Here is a 25045-nt window from a genome sequence, read left to right as displayed (position 1 = left end):
GTGAGGACAGGCTGTGGGCCCCCCTCAGTTAGGGAGACTTGACTGCAGCTGTTTGCCTCTTCCCGTGTTCCTCCCTCCTTGTCTCTGTAACCCTCTGACCCCGAAGAAGGCCATCCGACTTCTTGTAAGCTGTTATCTGCTTACGTAGTCTGTAAGTCCAGAGACCAAGAATATTGTAGCTCTTCTCCATTTCATAAGCGAGGAATCGGACAGATCTGGTCTTTCCCACCGAACTGAGACTATGGGAAGGCATCACTGGGCATCGGGTGACCGCTTTTCGTTTAATGTGACCCCCAGGAACATGCTGATTCTACAGGGGTGGAGGATAAAGCAGCAGCAGCAGGCGGCCCCGGGCCCCTCGCTCCTGGGCCTCCCGGCATTTGCAAATCTGCTGTGGACAGGAGACGGACGGAGACTGGAGAGGGGTCAGTGTGCCCGCGAGCCTCCGACAATGCGCACTTCGAGCCCCCGTTTGGCTTCCCCCCTGAGGAAGATGACGATGAGCAGGGGGAAAGCTACACGCCCCGATTCAGCCAGCATGTCAGTGGCAGTCGGTGAGAGCCTGGGAGTCCTTTGTAGGCGGGTGACCAAAGGGCCTCACTGCGGCGACCCTGGGTGACTCTCGCTATCCTGCTGTCCCTGGGGGGTGGCTCTTTGAACTAAGGACTTAGGAATTATGGGACAAGAACAGCAACTGCAGTGTAGCGTAAGACTCATGGGTGCCACTGTACGTTCAAGGGCGCCAAAGCTGCTGAGGCCCAACAGCCTGAAACTGGCAAGCGACTCGGACGCAGAGTCGGACTCTCGAGCCAGCTCCCCCAACTCCACTGTCTCTAACAACAGCACCGAGGGCTTCGGGGGCATCATGTCCTTTGCCAGTAAGTGCCTCAAGCCCTCTCATGCCTCCGCTTCCTTTTCCTTCCGGTACATGTCGCTTAGAGCTTGAGGTGGAGGGTTAGGCTGACGTTAGTCCTAATTCAGATCATTTGGGTGATACTGAATGAAGTACTTTTAAATGAGATAAAAGAAACACCAGCCAAATTAGCCAATAAATATGTAAATATGTGTGTATGTTTGTACGTAGTGTGTGTGTGTGTGTGTGTGTGTGTGTGTGTGTGTGTGTGTGTGTATACACCAGCAGGCCATAGCAAGCACATAGAGGTCAGAGGACTCACAGGAGTCAGTTCTCTCCTCCCCTATGACTCCGGATCATACTCCGGCTGTTAGGATTGTTAGCAAGTGCCTTACCCACTGGGCCATATCATTAATCCAATTACATACATTAAATTATAAATCATACAGTTTTAGATATAATTTATGAAAATATTTTTATCAAATTTGTTTTGGATCTGCTATCTTCTTTGCTTGGTAAGGAGCTTTAATGAACATGTTTGAAATATATATGCAACTGATTTTTTTTGGGGGGGGGGTGTTTTGAGACAAGGTTTCTCTGTGTAGCTTTGGTGCCTGTTCTGGATCTCGCTCTATAGACCAGGCTGTCTTCGAACTCACAGAGATCCGCCTGGCTCTGCCTCCCAAGTGCTGGGATTAAAGGCGTGCACCGCCACCACCTGGCATATGCAGCTGATTTTCATGCTTACTTTTAGCCTGTGAGGGCTAGAATCACTTATAGACTGTAGACTGACCAGGGGCTAACGAGAGCCACCGTAAAGGACGGTTGTGATTGCCAGTGTCCTTAGGCCCCAGGCAGGAATATCTCTTCAGATCAAAAGCATATGAACCGCGGCTTTCATGCAGGCTTAGCAGTAAACGAGACTTAGACATTATTACGGGAGGAAGCCAGAGAAAATTATTATTGGGTTTGGAGCAGACCCGGCCCTTTCTTTGTTTACCCTAAGTTACACACCATCGTTTCTAAGATCGAGCAGAGATTGTCTGGTCAAGCCATTGGGATGCTGTTTGAAAGGGAGGTGAAGATGCTATGGTTACTACGCTGGGATGCTCAGGATGTCTGTCCTATTAACTTGTGGCTTTCATCCCCTTCCCTCTGCAGGCAGCCTGTATCGGAACCATAGTACAAGCTTCAGTCTTTCCAACCTCACACTGCCCACCAAAGGTGCCCGGGAGAAGACTACACCCTTCCCCAGCCTGAAAGGTAACTGCAGCCTTTCTGTTGTCAAACCAGGTTTCTCTGAGAGACATGTCAGATGTATAGATGTTTGTCAGGAGCCCTGTGTACCATGAATCATTTGACCTGGCTGTTGCCTCATACTGCTTATCATGGCTTTCACTGCACACCGTAGACACTAAGTGGATGCAGAGAGAAATCATCTTTGCAGCTGTAGGAGGCCCTGTTATATCAGTAGGACAAGAGCAGCTTGGGATCACCTCTGCTTTGGGGAGGACCCTATCAGAAAGGAGTATGTGCTAACCCAGGGAAAATCAGCTGCCCCCAGTCTTCTTCAGATTCCCACTGCATGAACTTGGGTAAACCCTCTCTCAAGGAGCTAGTCCACAGGAGGATGATTATGGGCAGGCTAGCGATATTACAGAATCCAGCCATTTACTGTGGCTTCATGCCGACTTTTGGTCTATCAGTGGTATTGATTGGCTTCTAGATCAGACCATATTTCCATTTCATCTACAATCTTTGTAGCTTGAGGGGCTTTTCTCAATTTAATTTGACTTTTGTTTGTTATCTATGGCTATTGTGCTAAAATATTTCATTATAGAAGTAAGTACAGTGAGAAGTAACCATTTTATTGACACAGGGTCTTCCTCTGTCAGCCCCTCAGACTTACAGTCCCCTTCCCTGAAGCGCCCTAGTGCTAAGGTTATAGACATGGACCACCCATCACCTCCAGCTAGTGATATTAGGAGCCCAAGGAATGGTCTTTCGTGGGGCGGGGTTGTGGGGTAGGTGGGTGGAAGGGGGTTAGAGTGGTCATACAGAACACTGACTGGTACCACTACAGTGAATCCTCAGTGGGTGGTAGATAGGGACAGAAAGGTGTGTCAGCCTCGCTGGCTCTCATCTGGCACATCTGAAGGGACGAGGAATTGAAACTCCTTCATTGCATGCCACGCTTCATCTCACCTGCTGCACTTAGCCTTTCTCCTCATCCTCACCACCGCACCCTTACTTCCCATGACAGCATCTGCAAGATGTCTCCTCCCTGTGGGTTCCCACAGCCCCCCAGGACCCCTGTGCTAGATATCTCACAAAAACCAGTCTTCCTTCTTTCATGCATGTGCCTGTCTAGTATCTGAAGGCCCTCTGTGTCATTGACCTTGTCCCTGGCTTTGAGAGGTCCCAGGCCTAAGAATGGGCTTTCTTAGAGCCTTGGTTATCTCGTGATCCCTTGGCTTCCAGCTTTGATGTGCCCCAAGAACCAAGGTTGTATGCACTCTCCATGCTTTGCGAGAGTGCTCAGGTGATCTGACTTACTGCTCCATCACGGGGTACAGGGGTTCAAGGATTGTGGTGCACCTACTAATTGTGTATTTTTGTCCCAGTATTTGGGCTAAATACTCTAATGGAGATTGTTACTGAAGCCGGCCCTGGGAGTGGTGAAGGTGGGTCTTCCCCGTGAGCTCTGCATGACTTTTTTTTTAACCCCTGGCATCTTCTCTGCCTGCCTGAGGGCCTCCTCATGGAGCAAGCGACGTCACATGAGTGACCTGCCTTGCCTATCCCCCACGACACCCATGCAGCCCATGGGGCATGCTGCTGGTGCATGTGGAGTGGCCTGAATCTCCATCCCTACCTCCTGCACATTGCCATGGCTGCTTTCTACCTGTGTGTGATGTCTTGGTGCCACCCAGCCCAGAGCTGCTGGAGAATGAGTGTGGACTATGGCAACCCAGTGGTATGATAGTGTGAGCCCTGGACTGGGCCAGTGATGTGTCTCATTCCCACCTTCCCTACTGTAGGAAACAGGAGGGCCTTGGTGGACCAGAAGTCATCTGTCATTAAACACAGCCCAACCGTGAAAAGAGAACCTCCATCACCCCAGGGCCGGTCCAGCAATTCTAGGTAATGAATGCCAGAGCAGCTTTGTTTTGTTTTAATTTTTGAGACCATCTTGTGTTGTCTGCCTTGCTTCCCTCAAACTCGATGTGTAGCTGAGGATGACCCTAAACTGATCTCTGTTTCCAGTCCCCAAGTGCTCAGGTTATAGGCATGCACCACCACACTCAAGTAGCAGAACAGTTTTAAAGTTCTCAGGTAGAGGTAATATTTCTTTTTTTTAAGGTTGCTCAAGATTGGGAGAACAGCTCTCAAAACAGTAGATTTTCTTTTTTCCTTTTGGTTTTTCGAGACACGGTTTCTCTGCATAGCTCTGACTGTTCTGGAACTAACTCTGTAACTCTGTAGACCAGGCTAGCCTCGAACTCACAGAGATCTGCCTGCTTCTGCCTCCTGAGTGCTAGGATTAAAGGCATGTGCTACCCCTACCCGGCAACATTAGTGGTTTAAGGTGTGGAGAAATGTGAGATTGTAGGATTGTAGGGAGTTGGCAAACAAGATCCTTGGGGAGATAGGGGTGAGGTGGCCATTTTGGAGACTTAGCTTTATGCTTTGCCCTGGGGTAAACATCTTGTCTGGTGAAAGAGGGGATGCCCTGCCAAGGATCAGATGACCACAGAAGTGGTTTGTGGGCCCTGTAGCGAGAACCAGCAGTTCCTGAAGGAAGTGGTACACAGTGTGCTGGATGGCCAGGGCGTAGGCTGGCTCAATATGAAAAAGGTACGCCGGCTGCTGGAGAGTGAGCAGCTTCGAGTCTTTGTGCTGAGCAAGCTGAACCGTGCAGTGCAGTCAGAGGACGATGCCCGGCAGGATGTCATCCAGGATGTGGTAAGTATGTGGGCTAGGGAGTCGGAATCAGCTGGGCAGAAGGGTGTGAATGCTAAAGAAAGGTTGCTAGCTCTGGGTCCTGGCTGTCGTTGCAGGAGATCAGTCGGAAGGTGTACAAGGGAATGCTAGACCTCCTCAAGTGCACGGTCCTCAGTCTCGAGCAGTCCTATGCCCATGCAGGTCTGGGTGGCATGGCCAGCATCTTCGGGCTTCTGGAGATTGCTCAGACCCATTACTATAGCAAAGGTAAGGGATCCTGCTTGCTGGCTCCCAGTGCCACGCTCTCACTGTTCCTCCTTGGGGTTGTTTATATGTAGGAACTCTTTTCCTACCATGAAGAAGAAGGCCTTCGCGTTCTTCCCGTGTGCTAACTGCTCCACATCCCCTGTATTCTGGCGTCTCCCCTCTCATTTTCCTGACTGTCTGACTCCTCTTTGATGCCTCCTTCAGCCACTTCCTGTATGTCTTCCTTTCCTCAGACCCAGACAAACGGAAGAGAAGTCCAACAGAGAACGTAAATACCCCTGTTGGCAAGGATCCTGGTCTGGCTGGGCGGGGGGACCCCAAGGCTATGGCACAGCTAAGGGTCCCTCAGCTGGGTCCTCGGGCACCAAGTGCCACAGGAAAGGGCCCCAAAGAACTGGATACCAGAAGTTTAAAGGAAGAGAATTTTGTAGCGTCTGTTGGTATGTATCCTTGTGTGGGATGTGTCGAAGTGGTCTTGGCTTCTTAAACATCTTTCCTTTCTCTCAGTTCATTCAGAACCCTGCCCTTCTCCTCCCCATGCTTGCTTTTTAGAGAGGGTGAGGGGTTGTGTCCATTTCCAGTAGCATTTTCTTGTACGTGTCTGTCTTCCTGCTTGCTCTCCAGCCGCCTCACCAGCATCTTCGAGGATGGAGTAACGCGATTTGCTTAGAGACCGGTGTGACTCAGTGCAGGGAGTCTGAGCTGTATTCTCTGTCCCTTTTTTATTTACATCTGAATTTCTTCATACAGAAAAAACATGTTGCTGGAAACTACTAGGAAATTTATAGACACATCTTTGGGATATAAAATTATGACCATCTGGGTTCTGCATCCAGTTTCCCCCATCCAAGCATTATACTGCTCTGGAAAATGTTCCTTCTGGCATGTTTGGGTCCTAGACTCCAAGGTCATAGATTTCTGAACTGACTCTTCTTTCTGTCTTCCCACCCCAGACTTGATTCAGAACTTGCTTACATCTGGTATTTCTCCATTTGCTGGCCGTCTGGTGTCACCTCTTTGGCTGATTCCTGCTTGACCTTAAGTAATCTAGGCTACTTTCTCTCTGATTCTCGGTCCCCGGTCTCTAGGCTGCACTAAACTGATACTTCTTGGCCGTGGCTCTAGCCTAGGTTCTCATAGGAATGAACTAGCTCTCTTCTTAGGACAGCTCTGATTCTCTGGTTGGCGAATCTTCTCCCAGAAGCAGTAGTAAAGCTTGGCTTTCTCCTGCCTGGTATGATGTTCCAGAAAAAAAGACTGACCTGTTGTCCTGTAAGTCTTGAATCTACTTGGACAGTTGACTTCCCTATCAGGATCTCTATCACCTCATCTGGGAAATGAAAAGATTATACCTAATAAACTCTGAAGTTCCTTCCAGGAAAAAAAAAAAAAAGCTATGATTGGTATTCCCTGTGCTTTGTTTGACTGGGAAGCAGTCTTGGCCATTTCCTGTTCTCTGTTTCTTCTGGAAGCTTTTCTCCTAGATAGTGACTGAGACTGGGTCTCTTGGTTGAGCAGGCGATAGCTCTGAGGGTGAATTGTTTTGGGGGGTTTTGGGTTTGTTTTTTGTTGTTGTTGGTAGCAACGGGGGAATGCTGATCGAATGCTCGATCTAGTCCTTGTCCAGTCCAGTGTGTCAAGCAAACTTCTGCTCATGTTTCCGAAATTCTTCGACTGCTTGACATGATTGTCTCTTTCTATAGTTTGTAAGCGTGGCTATTGCTCAGCCCATTTGGCAGCGAGATCAAGGTGTGTTGGGAGTCCGCTGATCTGTCTCCAGCCTGCCCAGGGTCCAATTCTCATAGGAGAGCCCTTCCGGCTCAAAGATTCTGTAGAGTGTTTACATTGGAATTAGGGTTAGAAATTTGGAGTCTTTAGTTCATGATTTGGGGTGGTGGAGGGGGGCAAAAATGGATCTCTTGATTCCTCAACCCTACTCACATAAAGATATCTTTGTATCTCTAAACCAGTAATGCAGTGTCTGAAGCGGGATGAACTCGGGTGGGGCTCTGGTCCTCTGACAAGCTTCTGACTCTCTGTCTCTCTCTCCTGCTTGCATTGCGTCTGGGGTAGAATTGTGGAACAAGCACCAGGAAGTGAAAAAGCAAAAGGCTTTGGAAAAACAGAGTAAGGAACAAACGCCCTTTCCTGTCCCCCAGTCTCCCATACCTGCCAACTTCCCAGGCCCAACTGGGGCGGGCTCCCTCTCAGGCCCACCCCACATTTGTTCTTGGGTGGTATTTGGAGGAAGAGTTGTAGTATTTGGGTAGTATTTGGAGGACGGAGGATTCTTGGGGCAGGTGGTGTGTGAATCCTAGGTGTATGGCTTGTGAGTTGCTCCTTGTCCCTCCCTTCGTTAGCCATCAGGCGTCTCCGGGTAAAATACCTACACTGTGGTTTTCTATTGCTGTACGCTGGTGGGACGCACTTCCGCTGGTGGGACGTACTTCCGCTGGTGGGACGTACTTCCGCTGGTGGGACGCACTTCCGCCGATGCAGCCCCTCCTTGGCTGATACCTCCCTCACCTCTAGGCCTGTGGGCGCAGTTGGCAGAGATGGTTGCTGTCCCTCTGTGTTGAGTCTGTAGTTTCCTGGCTCTCTAGTGGCTTGCCTAGGCACACGTTCTTGCTTTCTGTCGTTCTGTCCTTCTGCCTTACCATAGGTCAAATGGGGGCTTTTTGTTGTTGTTGTTTTGTTTTGTCTCAAATGTAGATGGTGTAGGGTGGGGGTAGGCAGTGCCCAGGGAAACAGTGTTTCTTTCTTTCTTTTGCCCTAACCTTTTCTGGCCTCTTTGGACACCTTTGTCAGGAATCACTGAGCGTCCTGGGAACACTTTAATAGTCTCAGGCACAGGTGGGACTCTGACTTTGGGTGCCCTGGAATGGGGTTTGTTTGTGGGACGTTTTGTTTTAGGACGATTTGCTCTGGATTTTCTCAGGTTGAGAAGATGGCTGCAGAGACCCTTGACCAGGTCTAATGTATGACTTGGCTCTTAAGGCTTCTGGGGACTTCTAGTGGGTCCCGGTGGTGGGCAGGGGCAGCCCCGGGAAGTGACTGGGATGTGAGGACCAGGTCTGGAGCAGGCTCTGCTGCCATCCCATTCTCTTCACCAGCCTGCCCCAAGCTTCAGCACGTTGCATGACAGAAATCTCCCCTACTCAGGGCCGGAGGTGATCAAGCCTGCCTTTGACCTTGGTGAGACAGAGGAGAAAAAGTCCCAGATCAGCGCAGACAGTGGTGTGAGCCTGACATCTGCTTCCCAGGTTTGTGACAGTCCTCCTGAAAACTGTCGGGACTAATTACTATCTCAAAGTTTTACACACACACACACACACACACACACACACACACACACACACACATTGGCAGTGGGAATTAAGTTCAGGTAAAGAGTACCACTAAGTTATACCACTAACCCTTAAAATACTCCTTACAGTCAACAAAAGAAACAATCTAAATATAAACAATAATAGGGAATAATTAAATAAGGATAATAGAGTCATGGAATGCAATACTGCTATTTTGTGTTTTTAAAAATTTAGCAACACAGCATGATTAATATATATATATATGATAGATACATACATGAGGGGGTGTCTTACTGTGTAGCCCTGGCTGGCCTAGAACTTAATATGTAGACCAGGCTGTCCTTGAACTCACCGATCTGCTTGCCTCCATCTCCCAAGTGCTAGCATTAATGTGCTACTCTGCCCAACTTTAATTTAGTTTTTAAAAAATATGTTTAGAAAAAAAAACCTAAAAGCCTAACAGAAAATATACTAAAAGTAGAGATTAATTTGGTAGTAGATTTATGACTTATTCTTATTTCATTATTCTTTCTTTTGTTTTCCACAGTGAGCGTGTATTTATTTAGTGTGTCATTTTATTGTGTAAGGTCCATACATTCCAGCTTAGAAAAGAACCAGTTGCTCAGGACCTGTCTAGAAACAATACAGGCGTCCCTTGTCTTATTTCAGAGGACCGATCAGGACTCGGTCACCGGTGTGAGTCCAGCTGTTATGATCCGAAGCTCAAGTCAGGATTCTGAAGTTAGCACCGTGGTAGGGGGATACCACATTGGCTTCTTTGTGGGCGGGTGTGGGTGTCTCCTGGGAAGGGTCCCTACCTTTGGACGCTGTTCTTAGTCAGGTCAGCTTGACTCTCACGAGTGTGCACAGAATGTCACTCATCTTCTAAAGGGGAGCTCTAGAGGCTGTTGGACACGCCTGAAAAACGACTCTTTTCAGTGGTGTATACGGGGTTCTAACTGGCGTCGGGAGCCCTTCTCTGGGGACTGTCCCTTACTACGTTTTGTCTTTTCTAGGTGAGTAACAGTTCCGGGGAGACCCTTGGAGCAGACAGCGACCTGAGCAGTACTGCAGGGGACGGGCCAGGAGGAGAAGGCAGCGCTCACTTGACCAGTTCCCGGGCCACTCTGTCGGATAGTGAGATTGAAACCAATGCTGCCACGAGCACCATCTTTGTAAGCTTTATTTACTAACAAAAGACTTACTGTATAACCCAGGGTGGCCTCAAGCCTATCTATGATCCTTCTGTTTCAGTCTCACAAGTGCTGGGATTCCAAGTGTGTGCCTCCATACCCAAATGAAATAAATCACTCAGGTCTTTTTTTTTTTTTTTTTTTTTTTTTTTTTTTTTTTTTTTTTCTCGAGACAGGGTTTCTCTGTGTAGCTTTGAGCCTTTCCTGGATCTCACTTGGTAGCCCAGGCTGGCCTCGAACTCACAGAGATCCGCCTGCCTCTGCCTCCCGAGTGCTGGGATTAAAGGCGTGCACCACCACCACCCGGCACTCGCCGGTAGGTTTTGCTTAAGGAGGCAGAGGCAGGAGGATCACTCAGTTCTTACCTCGCCCCTCCGCTTTGCAGCAAACACCTGCCTCTTTCAATAGTGTTAACTCCTCTGATACTGTGCCACTTTATGAAGACGACAGTGGATAGATAGCCTCCTCGGCAGCCTTTAGTGCTTTGGTCTACAGAGGAAACTGGAAGATGCGATCTAAATGGAGTCTTTTTTTTTTAAACCACTGGTGCTTATTTGTGTCTCTAGGTCCTTCAGTATGCCTTTGCCTAGTAGAGCCAGTGGAGGCCGGGATAGGATCAAGAGTTAAAGAGTTAGCAGGGACACTCAAGTTACGGGGCCTGACTCTGAGTCTACACAGACTGTTTTAGTAAAGTGTTTAGAAAATCCTCCCATGGGGCATGGGGGCTCCTGCCTATCATCCTCCTTCTCGGGGGCTGAAGGAGAAGAAGGATCTCAAGTTTGAGGCCAGCCTACATGGTAAGACCTTGTCAATGGGGTGGGGCCCTGAGAGGTGGTAAAGGCTCTTACCCTTCAAGCTTTGACAACCTGAGTTCCATCTTTGGAACCTTACGGTGAAAGGAGAAAAACAACCCCTGAAAGATGCTCTCTGGCCTCCCCGTGCATACCATGGCACATTCGTGAATCCTCTCCCCAGCCACACATGTGCAAAATGAATAGTTACTTTTAAAGGTCTTTTAAAGCATTTTTAGGCTGGGTAGTGGTGGTGCACGCCTTTAATCCCAGCACTCGGGAGGCAGAGGCAGGCGGGATCTTTGTGAGTTCGAGGCCAGCCTGGGCTACCAAGTGAGTTCCAGGAAAGGTGCAAAGCTACATAGAGAAACCCTGTCTCAAAAAACCAAAAAAAAAAAAGGAAAAAAAAAAGCATTTTTAGAGCTGGAGAGATGGCTCAGTGGTTAAGAGCACTGACTGCTCTTCCAGAGGACCTGGATTCAATTCTCAGCACCCTATGGCAGCTCACAGCTGTCTGTAACTCCCATTCCAGGGGATCTGATGCCCTCATACATACATACATGCAGGCAAAGCACCAATGCATATGAAATAAAAATAAATAAATCATAGCCGGGTGGTGGTGGCACACGCCTTTAATTCCAGTGCTCAGGAGGCAGAGGCAGGCAGATTTCTGTGAATTCGAGGCCAGCCTGGTCTACAGAGCAAGATCCAGAACAGGAACCAAAACTATACAGAGAAACCCTGTCTTGAAAAAACAAAATAAATAAATAAATAAATAAATAAATAATAAAAAAACAAGTGAGCTGGACGGTGCTGGCACATGCCTTTAATCCCAGCACTTGGGAGGCAGAGGCAGGTGGATCACTGTGAGTTGGAGGCCAGCCTGGTCTACAAAGTAAGTTCCAGGACAGCCAGGGCTACACAGAGAAAACTCTGTCTCAAAAAATCAAAAAAAAAAAAAAAAAAAAAAAAAAAGAAAGAAAGTTTTTAAAAAATTCCTTCATTGTTGATTCTGGATGTTAAATCGTTCCTGTGGGATGCTGATCGCTGTATGCTGCCTTTTCTGGCCCTTCCTACCACACAGCCTTAACTGTCCTGTGCTGGTGGACAAGGGCTGTTTGCACAGTTGAGGTGAGAAAGGTTACTTAAGTTCACTAAAGGCTTTTCTTGTATGATTTGTGTGTGTATAATGTAGGAAGTAATGGAAGGAAACTCCTGATATCCACATGGGTCCTTACACACTCAGACACTTAAACATGCGTGTGAATATGCATGTGCACACATTAAATAAACAAACTAATTAATTTAACCATTTCTCCAGTCCTGTGAGGTAGGTATTATAATGTTCCTATTATAGACAAGGAAAATGATTCTCAGAAATTAAAAAAATTAATAAAAAGTAGGGACCTGAACGTTGGCCAGTCTGACTTCAAACTCTGGTTCTTTCTACTGTGTTATGCTACTACAAAGGCTTTACCTTGTTTTGTGGGGGGAGGGTGTGAGACAGTATCTCATGTGGCCCACACTGGCCTCAAACTTGCTATAAAGCTAAGGTTGTCCTTGAACTACTGATCCTCCTTTCCCAACCCTCCCACAAGCTGGATTAGAGGCATGCCCAGCTCTAAGGGAAAGCATCACAGAGACTAAAGAATAAAGGGGAGTCAGGATGAGCCCTTCATTTCTTGCTTTAGGAAAAAGTAACAGAAAACAGGATTATCAGAATGACTTTTAGCCAAACATAGTAGCAGAGGCAGGGATAATTGTGTTGTTAATGGATGTTTACTTAGTGCATGAGCCTTTCAGTAAAGTGCCTGGTTTACTTTGTCTCTGTCTGTCTGGCATCTGACCTGCCTTGTCTTTCTAGGGTAAAGCCCATAGCTTGAAGCCAAAGGAGAAGCTGGCTAGCAGTCCAATTCGTTCTTCCGAAGACGTAAGCCAGCGCGTCTATCTCTATGAGGGACTACTAGGTAAGAAATAGACTGGCAAGGCCCCTTGCATTAGAAGAAAGCTGGGCTCAGCCATGGGAGAAGGTAGCGCCGAACAGCTGCTGCTTGGCTTTCTGCTAATGTCAATTCTGACATCAGATAGCATTTTAAACTCCTTTTTAATAGTTATTTATTTAATGGGGGTGGCATGTGCTGTGCACACATGTGGAGGTCAGAGGACTTGTGGAAGTGGTTCTTTATTTCTTCCTCCCATGTGGGCTCCAGGAATTGAACCCAGGTCATCAGGCTTGACAGCGAGCACCTTACTGACTGAGCTATCTCACTAGTCCAGAGAGCATTTTAAAATCTAAACCAAGGAATCTGTGGTTATGATAAGCAGGGGCCGAAAACTAGATGACATTGGGTTTTGGTGTTAATCAACAGGCTGTGTCTCTCTGTCTCCTTTCTTTCCTCTTGCTACCGTGTCCCTTCCTGCTCACACGTTGGCAGGAAGGGACAAAGGATCGATGTGGGACCAGTTAGAGGATGCTGCTATGGAGACTTTTTCTATAAGTAACTGCTTTTCTTTGTGTGATGTGTTCTTTCTTCCTGCCTGGGAAGGGCTGGACTTCACTTGGAGGCCTCTGGGGTTGGTGGCAAAATGTATTAGATCTGGGAGAAAGGTTTGGTTTCCGTTGCCCTAGAATTTGGAATGACCTTGTTTTATCTGGGGCTTACTGCCTTTTCATTTGTCAGCTATATTCTTAAAATGTTAAATAGGCCATGCCCCCACCCAAGAAATACCATTATTCTACACAGGCAAAGAGCGTTCTACTTTATGGGACCAAATGCAGTTCTGGGAAGATGCATTCTTAGATGCTGTGATGTTGGAAAGAGAAGGGATGGGTATGGACCAGGGTCCTCAGGAAATGATCGACAGGTATGGGACTTAGGAAAGACACGAGAATATCCCTGTTCAGTTCTTCCCAGTGTCTTTTGTGGTCTTCCACCTGAGCACTAGCCTGTGCCTGGTCTTCTGTCTAGGTACCTGTCCCTAGGAGAACATGACCGGAAGCGCCTGGAGGATGATGAAGATCGTTTACTGGCCACACTTTTGCACAACCTCATATCCTATATGCTGCTGATGAAGGTAATGTTGAATTTGCTTATGTCCAGCTCTCCCTGGACATAAGCTCTGCTGCCTAAATTCTGGGACAGTTGAGAAGCTGTCAAAGCATCTGACTGTGACTCTCTTCCTAACTGAAAGTCCAAGGCCTCTGTCCAGCTTACACACTGTCCATTCAACTGGAGCTACCAGGCTTTTGTTAATGAATGTTAAAGCTAATTGATTATCACTTGTTACTTGTCTACTTTTAATTTTATATGTGTTCCCTTTGTTAAGTTATTTTAGAATGCAATAGAGCTCCCCACAGAGTACAACTGATTTAATTCATTTTTTCCAGTAGTATATTCTAAACCCTTCAGGGGCTCAGAATTTATTTCCAGCGCCAGCCCTTTGTCATGCATACTTTTTTATGGCTGGAAAAAGCTGCCTAACTAGGCATGGTAGTCATGCCAGTAAACAAGGCACTTGGAAGGTAGAGGCAGGAGGATCAGGAATTCAAGGCCAGCCTTGGCTATAAGTTCAAGACCAAATAAAACTAGATAAAACCTTGTCAAAAAAAAAATGCCCACTATTAACAAAGAGATGATAAGTCCTAGTTGAGTTGTTTGTGCTTTTTGTCTTAGCTGTGGGAAAGTATGTTACCAAGCAGAAGAGTTCTTCTCTGAAAGAGAATGGGTTCGGATGGGTGGTGGCAAAGAGAAGTTGTGAGAACGAGCGCCCCACCCCCACCCCGAGTTTCTCCTGTTCTCCCTAGGTTCTAACAGTGAAGGGATCAGTTGCCAAATACGGAGATGGTTCTGTAAGCTCGTTGACTTGATCGATCTTGTGTCTTAGTTAGGTTCCTGTTACTGTTGTAAACACTATGGCCAAAAGCAGCATGGGAACGAGAGGGCCCGTTGTCTAACTGGTCACAGTTCCTCATCAGTGGACGCTGTGATGGGAACCTGGAGGCGGGGGCCAACGCAAACACTCTGGGGGAGGGCTGCTTACTGGCTAGCTCAGCCTGCGGCCTTTTGTTTGTTTGGTTGTTAGGTTGGTTTGGTTTTTTGAGACAGGGTTTCTCTGTGTAGCTCTGGCTGTCCTACTCACTCTGTAGCCCAGGCTGGCCTGGAACTCACAGAGATCCACTGCCTCTGCCTTCCAAGTGCTGGGATTAAAGGCAAGCACTACTACCGCCTGGCTCAACCTGCTTTCTTATATACCCTAGAACCACGTGCCCAGGGAGGGCACTGCCAACGGTGTGCTGGCCTCCCTCACATCAATCATTAATCAAGAAATGCCCACAGGCTTACCTGCAGGCCAGTCTTAGGGAGGCCTTTTCTCCACTGAGAGTCCCTCTTCTCAGATGACTCTAGCTTGTGTCAAATGGACAACCAACTAATCAGCATTTCCTGTATTGCAAGTTTCCTCTGTGCTTGAATTCCATTGAACAGAATACACAGCTGCAAATGTCCTGCCATAGTCAGTGATTCAGTTTTCAGGATTCCATTTCTCTCAGATAGATCCGTGGAAACTTAGACGTTGTCTTGTCTCAGCCTCAGTTGGGAAGAGAGCAGATCCGTTGCTAAGACTCGTGTCTTGGCTTTCCAGGTGAACAAGAATGACATCAGGAAGAAAGTGCGGCGTCTGATGGGAAAGTCCCACATTGGCCTTGTATACAGCCAGCAAATCAATGAGGTGCTCGACCAGCTGACCAATCTGGTGAGCATACCCACCATCCCTCGGGCTCCTTCCGCTCTGCTTGTCATCCTTCCCTGCTGCAGAGCTCCCACATGGAACACTGCTGGTCTTGTCATGCAGTCCAGTTAATCACCAGTTTCAAGAATGGGGCAGTAGTCCAGGGGAGGTTTTAGCCCTTCTGTTCAGTGTCGGGACTCTGAGTACTCCAACTATCATAGTATAGCATTTTCCATGGCAGGTCTGTGGATGTCTGGGGACCTACGAGATGAAATTTGTTCTCACCACAACACTAAAATGCCTCTTTAAAAAACAAGACAGGGTTGCTCTGTGCAACTGTCCGGCTGTCCTGGAACTCACTTTGTAGATGAAGCTGGCCTTGAACTTGAACTCACAGAGATCTGCCTGCCTCTGCCTCCTGAGTGCTGGGATTAAAGACATGTGCCACCAATACCCAGCTAAAATGCCTCTTTTAACTGGTTAATATTTGCACCAGAACTGCAAAATCAGTCTTGTATAGACTGCTGGCATATTATTGTCATGACTTAACTATGTGAGTCCCAACCTCACTTCCATACATTCTGTTTTTAAAAAAGACCATTTTATAAACTTGGCATGGTGGTGCACGCTCTTAATCCCAGCACTCAGGAGGCAGATGGCTCGCTGAGTCCGAGGCCAGCCTGGTCTACAGAGCAAGTTCTAGGATAGCCAGGCTACACAGCAAAACCCTGTCTCTGAGGCGGAGGGGGACAGTTTTGGGTTGGTGCTATGGCTCAGTAGGTAAAGGCACTTGCTGCTAACCCTGACAACCTGAGTTTGATCCCCGGGACCCACACAGTAGGAGGAGAAGAACAACTATTGCCAGCTGTTCTCTGGCCTGCCATGAGCCTCATGGCACATGCACGTCCCCACACAGACAGACCTCCTCACCCACCCACGCCCACACAAAATGAGGGAGTGAATTAATAAGTAAATAAAATGAGTTCAAGGGCTAAAGGGTTGGGTCAGTGCTGAAGAGCACTGGCTGCCCCTTCCAGAGAACCTGGGTCCAATTCCCAGCACCCACATGGCCGCTCACAACTATGACTCCGGTTCTAGAGGACTTAACACGCTCGTCTGACCTCTGAGAGCACCAGCCTTGCACATACTGCACATAAATACTAATACACATTAAAATCATAAAATCCAGCACTCGGGAGGCAGAGGCAGGCAGGTCTCTGAGTTCCTGGTCTACAAAGCGAGTTCCAGGAGAGACTCCAAAGATACACAGAGAAACCTTGTCTCAAAAACCAAACAAACGAGCCGGCCGGTGGTGGCGCACACCTTTAATCCCAGCACTCGGGAGGCAGAGCCAGGCGGATCTCTGTGAGTTCGAGGCCAGCCTGGGCTACCAAGTGAGTTCCAGGAAAAGGCGCAAAGCTACACAGAGAAACCGTCTCGAAAAACCAAAAAATAAATTAATTAAATTAAAAAAAAAACACCACAATGTCTTTCATGCTGAACACCAGTGATCCTATTACTCCGATTGATTTATTTTTAGCCTGAAACTGTGTTTTACAATTTTTAAAAATTTTATTATTTTATATGTATCTAATTTGTCTATGTATGTCTGTGCAACATGTGTGTTTCTGGTGCCCAAGGAGTACAAAAGAGCGTGTCGGATCCCCTGGGATTGGAGTTACATCCAATTGTTAACCATAATGTGGGTGCTGGGATTCAAACCCCAGTCCTCTGGAGGAATAGCAAGTGCTCTTAACTGCTGAGCTATCTCTCTGGGCCCTGAAACTGACTTTTTAAAAATTACAGTTTAGTTGGGTGGTGGTGGCACATGCTTTTAATCTTAGGGCTTGGGAGGCAGAGGCAGATGGATCTCTGTGAGTTCGAGGCCAGCCTGGGCTACAGAGTGAGTTCCCAGACAGTCGGGGCTGTTATACAGAGAAACCCTGTCTCAAAAACAAACAAAAGCAAAAACAACAAAAACCCCTACTGGTTTTGGGACTGGAGAGAGTGCACACCGCTCTTGCAGAGGGCCTGGCTTGATTCCCAGCACCCTCATGGTGGTTCACAACCACCTGTAATTCCAGTTCCAAGGGATCCGATGCTGACTTTTGGCCTGTGTGTGCGCCAGGCACATATGTGTGCACATGTGTACACGCAGGCAAAACACTCATACACATAAAATAAAAATAAATTAAAAATAAAATAAAAATCAAAAAGCTAGTTTCACTTATGAATGCCCTTGATAAATCAGTAAAAAAAAATTACATGTATTAAATTTTAATAATCACTTATATGTCTTTTTAATATTCTCTGTAGTAAAATGGGAAGTACACATAAAGCATTTCTGCTGCAAACCCAGGGTGTTGGTTATTGTGAGGAAAAGCAATCTGTGTCAGATGAAATATTAGCTTTGTCCATGAAACACCATTTTCTCTATGACTGTTAGGTTGAGTTGGCAGACTTTTTTTCTAAAAGCAATATGGTGAACCAGTTCTTTTAAGGTGGACAATTGACAATATTTTTTGCCAATGATAAGGGTCAAATTTTTAAGTGAAAATGAGAATTTTGGAGAAATTTTTTTATATGAAGCTTTTCTTTCTTTTTTTTTTTCTTTTTGGTTTTTCGAGACAGGGTTTCTCTGTGTAGTCCTGGCTATCCTAGAACCAGGCTGGCCTTGAACTCACAGAGATCCACCTGGCTCTGCCTCCCGAGTGCTGGGATTAAAGGTGTGCGCCACCACATTCAGCTACATTTATTTTTTTAAACAAAGATGACTCTTATTTTTTAAACCGGATTTTTATCTGTGTGCATGTGCATTAGAGGACAAGCTGCTGGAGTTCTCTTCTACTGTGTGGGTGCCAAAGGTCAAACCCAGGTTCTCACACTCCTTTACCTGCTGAACTGTCTTGCCAACTCTTTTTTATTTTGTTTTGTTCTATTTTATTTTATTTTTTATTATTTTTTAAAAGGTTTATTTATTATGTATGTCAAGGGCACCAGATCTCATTACAGATGGTTGTGAGTCACCATGTGGTTGCTGGGAATTGAACCCAGGACCTCTGGAAGAGCAGCCAGTGAGTGCTCTTAACCTCTGAGCCACCTCTCCAGCCCTCTATTTTATTTTTGAGACAGGTCTCACTATGTAGCACTGGTTGGCCTGGAACTCAGTGTGTAGACCAGGCCTGCCTCTGCCTCTCTCAAGTACTGGTATTAAAGGTGTGCACCTTATTTTATTTTTATTTATTTTATTTATTTGGTTTTTCAAGACAGGGTTTCTCTGTGTAGCTTTGCGCCTTTCCTGGATCTCGCTCTGTAGACCAGACTGGCCTCGAACTCACAAAGATCCGCCTGGCTCTGCCTCCCAAGTTCTGGGATTAAAGGCGTGCGCCGCCGCCGCCGCCGCCGCCGCCGCCGCCGCCGCCGCCGCCGCCGCCGCCTCCACCACCCGGCTTTTATTTTTTTAATGAGAAGGGGATTTCATGGTTCAAATTTGCTATGCAACTGAAAATGATCTTAAACTTCTGATCTTCTGGCATCTACCTCCCAATTCGGAGATGACAGGCATGCGTCAGGGTCGGCTCCTCCCTCCCTCCCTCCCTCCCTCCCTCCCTTCATTCCTTCCTTCCTGGTGTTTTTAATGTAGCCCAGGCTAGCCTCAAACTTGTGATCCTCCTGGCTTAGCCTCTTGAATGTGTGACACCATGCCCAGCCCAGGAATGCAACTACTTAATCCTAAACCAAATATTAAACAGATTTGCAAATAGGTAAAAGCATTGCTACTCTTTATTATTATTGCTGTTATTAGGAGAAATATATTTTATAAAAGGTATGTGCTTTTTCATACATTTGGCTATCAGTAAATTACTTTTAAATGAATTAATAAACACTAAAATGTTATTAATATTTCTAGATAGTGAGTATAGCTATAACTCACATAAACAGAAACCCTTTGAGAGCTTCATTTTATTTATTTTTTTAAAATATGGAACGCTTCACAAATTTGCGCGTTATCTTTGCTGTGCTGATCTTCTGTGTAATTGCAGTCTATGTGCTGCTCAAGTGAGCACTGAGAGCTCATGTTTTTAAGAGGCATAGGGCCCCTGACTCAAAACATAGGGCCCCTGACTCAAAACATAGGGTCCCTGACTCAAAACATAGGGCCCCTGACTCAAAACATAGGGCCCCTGACTCAAAACATAGGGCCCCTGACTCAAAACATAGGGCCCCTGACTCAAAACATAGGGCCCCTGACTCAAAACATAGGGTCCCTGACTCAAAACATAGGGCCCCTGACTCAAAACTTAGGGTCCCTGACTCAAAACATAGGGCCCCTGACTCAAAAAAGTCCTCGGTCCTCTCTTGTGGCCAGTGGCTAGCAGATAGATTGTGCTAAGTGCCGGGCATGGTGGCGCACGCCTGTAATCCCATCACAGAGGCAGAGCCAGCCTGGTCTACAGAGTTCCAGTACAACCAGGGCTACACGGAGAAACCCTCTCTCAGGGGTGGCCGAGGGGTAGGAGTTGTTCTAAGGAAGCTGTTAGGAATTGAATTGCCAAGTGAGGCATTTTTATTCAGATTTGTGTGTAAGAGCAACATCTGAATGTCTCTAAGCACCTTTTTTCCCCTCAGAGTGGACGTGATCTCTCCATCCGATCCAGTGGCAGCCGGCACATGAAGAAGCAGACGTTTGTTGTACACGCGGGGACAGACACAAATGGAGATATCTTTTTCATGGAAGTGAGTTCTAGTTCCCCATTGGAAAGCCAGAAGAATATTTCAGAGACACAAGAAGCTCCTAGACCAATGCTAGGCTTTGTTTCCTACTTACCTTATTTATCCTCACAATCCATTCATCATTAATTTATCAAGTTATTATGCAAATAATTAAGTAACTAGATGATTCCTCACCATTTCTTTTATCAGTATTGGATGTGTGACATAATTGCATTGTTCGTGAATCAGAACACTAGAAAATGATATGCTGGGGTGGTGTCTGGTGCATATTCTAATCCCCACTTCCATCATTTTCTACTGTCCTTGTCTTTTCATCATACAAGTAATTGTCTCCTTTGTATCCTCCAGGAGATTGTAGGCAGGCAAGCAATAAGATGTGAACGTAGCCGGGCGGTGGTGGTGGCCACCTTTAATCCCAGCACTCTGGAGGCAGAGGCTGGCGAATCTCTGAGTTTGAGGCAAGCCTGGTCTACAGAGTGAGTTCTAGGACAGCCAGGGCTGTTACACAGAGAAACTCCGTCTCCAAACAAAACAAAAGCTATGGACATAGGTTATCATTCCCATCCTCGTGGGAAGAGGGCAGCAGACCTCCAGCGTGCACTGGAACGTGCTGCTGCTCTGGGCTATAGTAGTGTGACTCTGTTACCTATTCACTGACGATACCTTGTTTTTCCATTCACGATTTTCCAGATACTTCTCTATAATAGGATAAAAAGAACTTTTTTGTTTTTTCTTTCTTTCCTTTTTTAAAAAATTTGTGTGTGTGTGTGTGTGTGTGTGTGTGTGTGTGTGTGTGTGTGTGTGTGTGTGTGTGTCACAGCAAGTGTGTGGAGGTCAGAGGACAACTTACAGGAGTTGATTTTCTCCTTCCACCATATGGACTCTGGATCTCAGACTCAGTCTTCAGCCTTGATGGCAAATGTCTTCTCTCTCTCTCTCTCTCTCCCTTCCTTCCTTCCTTCCTTTTTTTTTTTTTTTTTCTGAGACAGTATTTTACAGTATAGCCATAGCTGGCCTAGAATTGACTGTGTAGACCAGGCTAGCCTCAAACTCACATAGGTCTGCCTGCCTCTGTCTCCCTTCAAGTGCTGGGATTAAAGGCGTGCACCATGCCCAGCTTTGATAGTTATTATTCTTTTTTTTTTTGATAGTTATTATTCTTAAGCATGTTCTAACATAGGTTCCACCCATTTCCAGTTATTTTAATGAAGAAATTCAATTTCTGCCTTTAGGGTGTCTAGACTTTTTGGTGGCCACACCTCCTTGAACATTGACACATTTTTTGTCTTATAAACTATTAGTCCAGTAGAAGTGCTTAATTTCAGATTCAATATTTTGGCAAGAATATCTTCTAAGTATATATTTTCTTACTGTGGCTTCATAGATTCATCTCTCTGTGTTTATAGGGTTCCTTTGTGTCTCCTTTTAAGTGTGTGCACGGGGGTGTTTATGACACAGGTCTCAGCATAGCTGGGCTGTGTGTGTGTACGTGACGCTGCTGTGTTAGCCCTCAGCTCTGAGAAACACCTGGCCAAAGGGACGTAGTACTTCCTTCTCAGCCACGCGGCCGTATGCACTGCTGCTTCAGAACAAGGAGCTGTGTGCTCCTCCTTCACTTCTGACTCGGGCACCTGCATAGGTGGTGGTGCCGCCATTTACTGCGATAAGACTTAGGAGTGCCTGGCCCGCAGGTGCTGAGTCCGGGTCTGGATGAGTGGTGTCTCAGGTCCCGTATATGAGATAACCAGCAAAAGAGTGGTCAGGAGCAGAGGAGAGAGGGCTTGGATAGAGAAAGATCTAAGAGCGTGATACCTTAGTAATAATTATAGGTAGTAATTTATTTAGTATCTGGGTGTGAATGTGTCTGGAGATCAGAAGACAGCTTTGCAGGGTTGGGTCTCTCTTGTTCCGTATTTGTGGGGGTTTGGGGGTCACACTCAGTCCCATGCTTGCTTAGTGAGCACTCTCACTGCTGAGCCTTCTCACTGCTCCTGTTATAATATTTTATATCACATCTGGATTGTCAAAGCAGATAGCTGGGTACTTTCCATGTGCCAGTGCTCCATGGTTGAGCTACATTCCCAGACCCGGGCCTGGCTTTTGATGCACATTAAGAATTTTATGCATATTGTAGCAGGCATAGTGGAGCACTCCTTTAATCCTGGCACTTGGAAGGCAGAAGCAGGACGAGCTCTGTGAGTTTGCGGCCAGCTTGGTTTACAGAGCGAGTTCCAGGACAGCCAGGAGTACATAGAGTGAGATGCTATCTCAAAAAATAAAACAAAAAAAAAATGTATGGACATTACTACATTTCATAGTGTAGTTATTGCTGTCAACAACCCCTCCTTAGCCATGAGGAATAGCAACAGAAGAGCTGGCTTGGCATGACATAACTAGGTATGGTAGAGCTAGGGTCTCAACCCAAGCACTCTGACCTCAGACCTGCTCTTACCCAGCATGCCACAGTGTCACTACAATAACTGAAGTCGTGAGGATGGCTGAGTTCACCTGGAGGGGACTGTTGAACAAGAAAAGCATATGCAGGGGACCCTGCTTCTTAACATTTATCATCCCATATTGAGTTTGTTTTTGGTTTTTTCCTTTTTTTGAGATAGGGTTTCTCTGTGTAGCTTTGCGCCTTTCCTGGATCTCACTCTGTAGCCCAGGCTGGCCTTGAACTCACAGAGATCCTCCTGCCTCTGCCTCCCGAGTGCTGGGTTTAAAGGCGTGCACCATCACCACCCGGCCATATTGAGTATTTTTATGCAATAACCACTGTTCATGTTTCACTTATGTAATCACAGAAGTATTCTATAGGAGAAGAGAAGAGCTAAAAGTAGAAAACTGATTGGCTCCAACTTCTTCTCTTTGGTTAAGCCTGCCCTGTGTTTGAGAATAGAGCTGATTTCTCCACGTGATTGTAAGACGGAGGCAGGAGATACACTTCAAATCCTTGCTCTAGAAAGTAGACATGAGGTGGTACACACTCATTGATTTGGACAATGTGCCTCTTTGTACACAGGCCTCTTTCAAAGATTCCATATCTGTCAGTAATACTTCTAACACAGTGTGTCCAGCCGTTCAGTGCTTACGACCTCCCCTAGGGGGACCCCGAGTCCTGGGCCGAAAACAATCATGGGGCTGTTCCTAGGGTCAATCATGTCGTCCTTTCCCTGTAAGACACAGGAACAGGAACTGGGACGGGAAAACTGTCAGAGAGCAGAACCACTGATCTGTGCTGTCCGTTTTTCCAGGTGTGTGATGACTGTGTGGTGTTACGTAGTAACATCGGGACAGTGTATGAGCGCTGGTGGTATGAGAAACTCATCAACATGACCTACTGTCCCAAGACCAAGGTCCTGTGTTTGTGGCGTAGAAATGGCTCTGAGACCCAGCTCAACAAGTTCTATACTAAGAAGGTACTCGGGTCTCTGGTTGAGCTGGGGGTTAGGTAGGCATTTAGGACTAAGTGCTGAGATGCTCACTGGAAAGTTAAAATTCCAAAATCCACACCTGGAGCCATACTTTGGCCTCCAGCTGTCCTGTGGAGTAACTTACGCTGCCCCGAGTCCTGGCATTGGCCTTAGCCTTTGGTAGTGACAGCCTGGAGTGGGGAACACGGAGCCCTGGCAGGGCTCCCATTACAGGACTCCCCTCCTTGTGCCGCAGTGTCGGGAGCTGTACTACTGTGTGAAGGACAGCATGGAGCGCGCCGCTGCCCGGCAGCAAAGCATCAAACCCGGTGAGGAGCGCTCGGCCCCCACAGCACTCTCCTCCTCCTGACCACACAGACCTGCTTAGGAAGGCGGGCCGTGGGACTCTTCGCTTTGCCCTTAGCTGACACCTTCCTCCTTCCCACAGGGCCTGAACTAGGTGGTGAGTTCCCCGTGCAGGACATGAAGACTGGAGAGGGTGGCTTGCTCCAAGTCACCCTGGAAGGGATCAATCTCAAGTTCATGCACAACCAGGTAGGCACAAGCAGCAGCAGCCCAAGGCCTCCTGGGCCTAGTCCTGGGCCGACCTGTCCTAAGATCAGTTTCCAGGCTCTCGGTGCTCTCCAGGGAGCAAGAGGGAGAGAGAGGTGGGCCAGAGAGAGGTGAATGGCTGGACCAAGAGCGAAACCAAAGGGGAGGGCACAGTGACCTTGGTGAGACCACCAGGCTCTGAGCAGGTGCAGCAGGGAGCCCGTGGTGGGGCCCGGGAAAGAGAGTGAGGCTCGGTGGCTGTACTGCCCATCCGCTGCTCACACAGTGTGAGTGGGAGCGTCTCACTCGGCCCCTCTTGCGTGTCTCCGCCTTCCTGTGTTCCCAGGGTGTGCTTTGCTCGGTGGTTCTGCTTTGAGAGTCTAGACTGGCTGATCTCCTGTGTGCTTCTAGTGTGCCTGAACCGTGGGTGTCTGTGTGTGTGTCTGTCTGTCCTCTCAAAGTATGGGTGTTTGCCTTTCCTTCTGCTGATTCTTGTCCTTTCTCTTCCTCTGGTGTCCCTCCTCTGCCTGCTCCACAGGCCTCCTGCCCTTCTCTGATGGGGGGTGCTTCAGGATCCTTTCTCCTTATTGTGATTCCACCCAGGAGCTGACATTTCTTTCTCCTTTTGGTCTTTTAACACAGTGCTACTTTTTCTCTCAGTGGACAGTCCTTAAGCTAATTCCCTCTGTGGCCAGCGCATCATCCCAGGTCCGTTCCCGGCTCTGACTCCTCACACAAGTGCCTTTCTTCCCCTCCCCTAAAGTCCCCAAGGCTCCGAACTAGGTCTCAGTATGATATCTTGAAGCCCCTGGCCAAGCAACAGAAACTCAGGGGAGGTGGAGATCTGACTTTGAAGTGGCTTTGTCCTTCCTTGCCGGTTTAGCTGGGAAGACGTCTGTCTAGCTAGGGAGTTTAGACGCAACCCAAAGTACCTAAATGACTGTCCTGTTAGTGTATTTCCAACCTGGGGCCTAGTGTGGCAGCAGACCCGTAGAGATCCACGGGGAGAGCCTTTGTCCTTTGTGGACCATGAAGGTGCTAGAGGGGCGGCTTCTGATCCCATTTCAGTGCCCCTCCCCCCGAAGATGAACTCTTAGACAACCGGACATCCTGCCCCCTTCTTGTCCAGCCCTCAGTGTTCCCCATCCCAGGCCTTCCACATTAACAGCCGCACACTGTGTCCAAACCGCCCTGTGCTGGAAGTCTTGGCTCCTAGAAGTAGCATCCTACAGAGGGTAATAGTGAAGGCTGACTTCTGGGT

The 25045-nt window shown here is 47.4% G+C and overlaps 1 protein-coding gene across 45 annotated transcripts in view; it reads left to right on the top strand.

The window, feature by feature from the left end:
- Madd (MAP kinase activating death domain) overlaps window positions 1-25045 on the top strand; it is a 43624-nt gene that overhangs the window by 14499 nt on the left and 4080 nt on the right. For 5 of the 45 annotated variants that reach the window (XM_076569938.1, XM_042275677.2, XM_042275654.2 and 2 more), the window contains exons 13-33: window positions 298-554; window positions 739-878; window positions 2015-2116; window positions 3478-3537; window positions 3895-3997; window positions 4633-4819; window positions 4915-5065; window positions 5299-5505; window positions 7139-7192; window positions 8228-8328; window positions 9043-9126; window positions 9390-9548; window positions 12222-12324; window positions 12793-12855; window positions 13102-13222; window positions 13327-13432; window positions 14999-15109; window positions 19715-19822; window positions 23074-23238; window positions 23489-23561; window positions 23681-23787. In XM_076569938.1, the coding sequence (XP_076426053.1) occupies window positions 298-554; window positions 739-878; window positions 2015-2116; window positions 3478-3537; window positions 3895-3997; window positions 4633-4819; window positions 4915-5065; window positions 5299-5505; window positions 7139-7192; window positions 8228-8328; window positions 9043-9126; window positions 9390-9548; window positions 12222-12324; window positions 12793-12855; window positions 13102-13222; window positions 13327-13432; window positions 14999-15109; window positions 19715-19822; window positions 23074-23238; window positions 23489-23561; window positions 23681-23787 (2562 nt within the window). The remainder of the gene's footprint in view (window positions 1-297; window positions 555-738; window positions 879-2014; window positions 2117-3477; window positions 3538-3894; window positions 3998-4632; window positions 4820-4914; window positions 5066-5298; window positions 5506-7138; window positions 7193-8227; window positions 8329-9042; window positions 9127-9389; window positions 9549-12221; window positions 12325-12792; window positions 12856-13101; window positions 13223-13326; window positions 13433-14998; window positions 15110-19714; window positions 19823-23073; window positions 23239-23488; window positions 23562-23680; window positions 23788-25045) is intronic. The other 40 variants (XM_076569946.1, XM_042275682.2, XM_076569945.1 and 37 more) reach the window with 20 other exon arrangements.

Source organism: Peromyscus maniculatus, chromosome 4 (genome assembly GCF_049852395.1).
Source record: "Peromyscus maniculatus bairdii isolate BWxNUB_F1_BW_parent chromosome 4, HU_Pman_BW_mat_3.1, whole genome shotgun sequence".
NCBI classification, from domain to species: domain Eukaryota; kingdom Metazoa; phylum Chordata; class Mammalia; order Rodentia; family Cricetidae; genus Peromyscus; species Peromyscus maniculatus.
The sequence above is the reverse complement of the archived record's forward strand: the minus strand, read 5'-3'. Positions and strand labels throughout refer to the sequence as shown.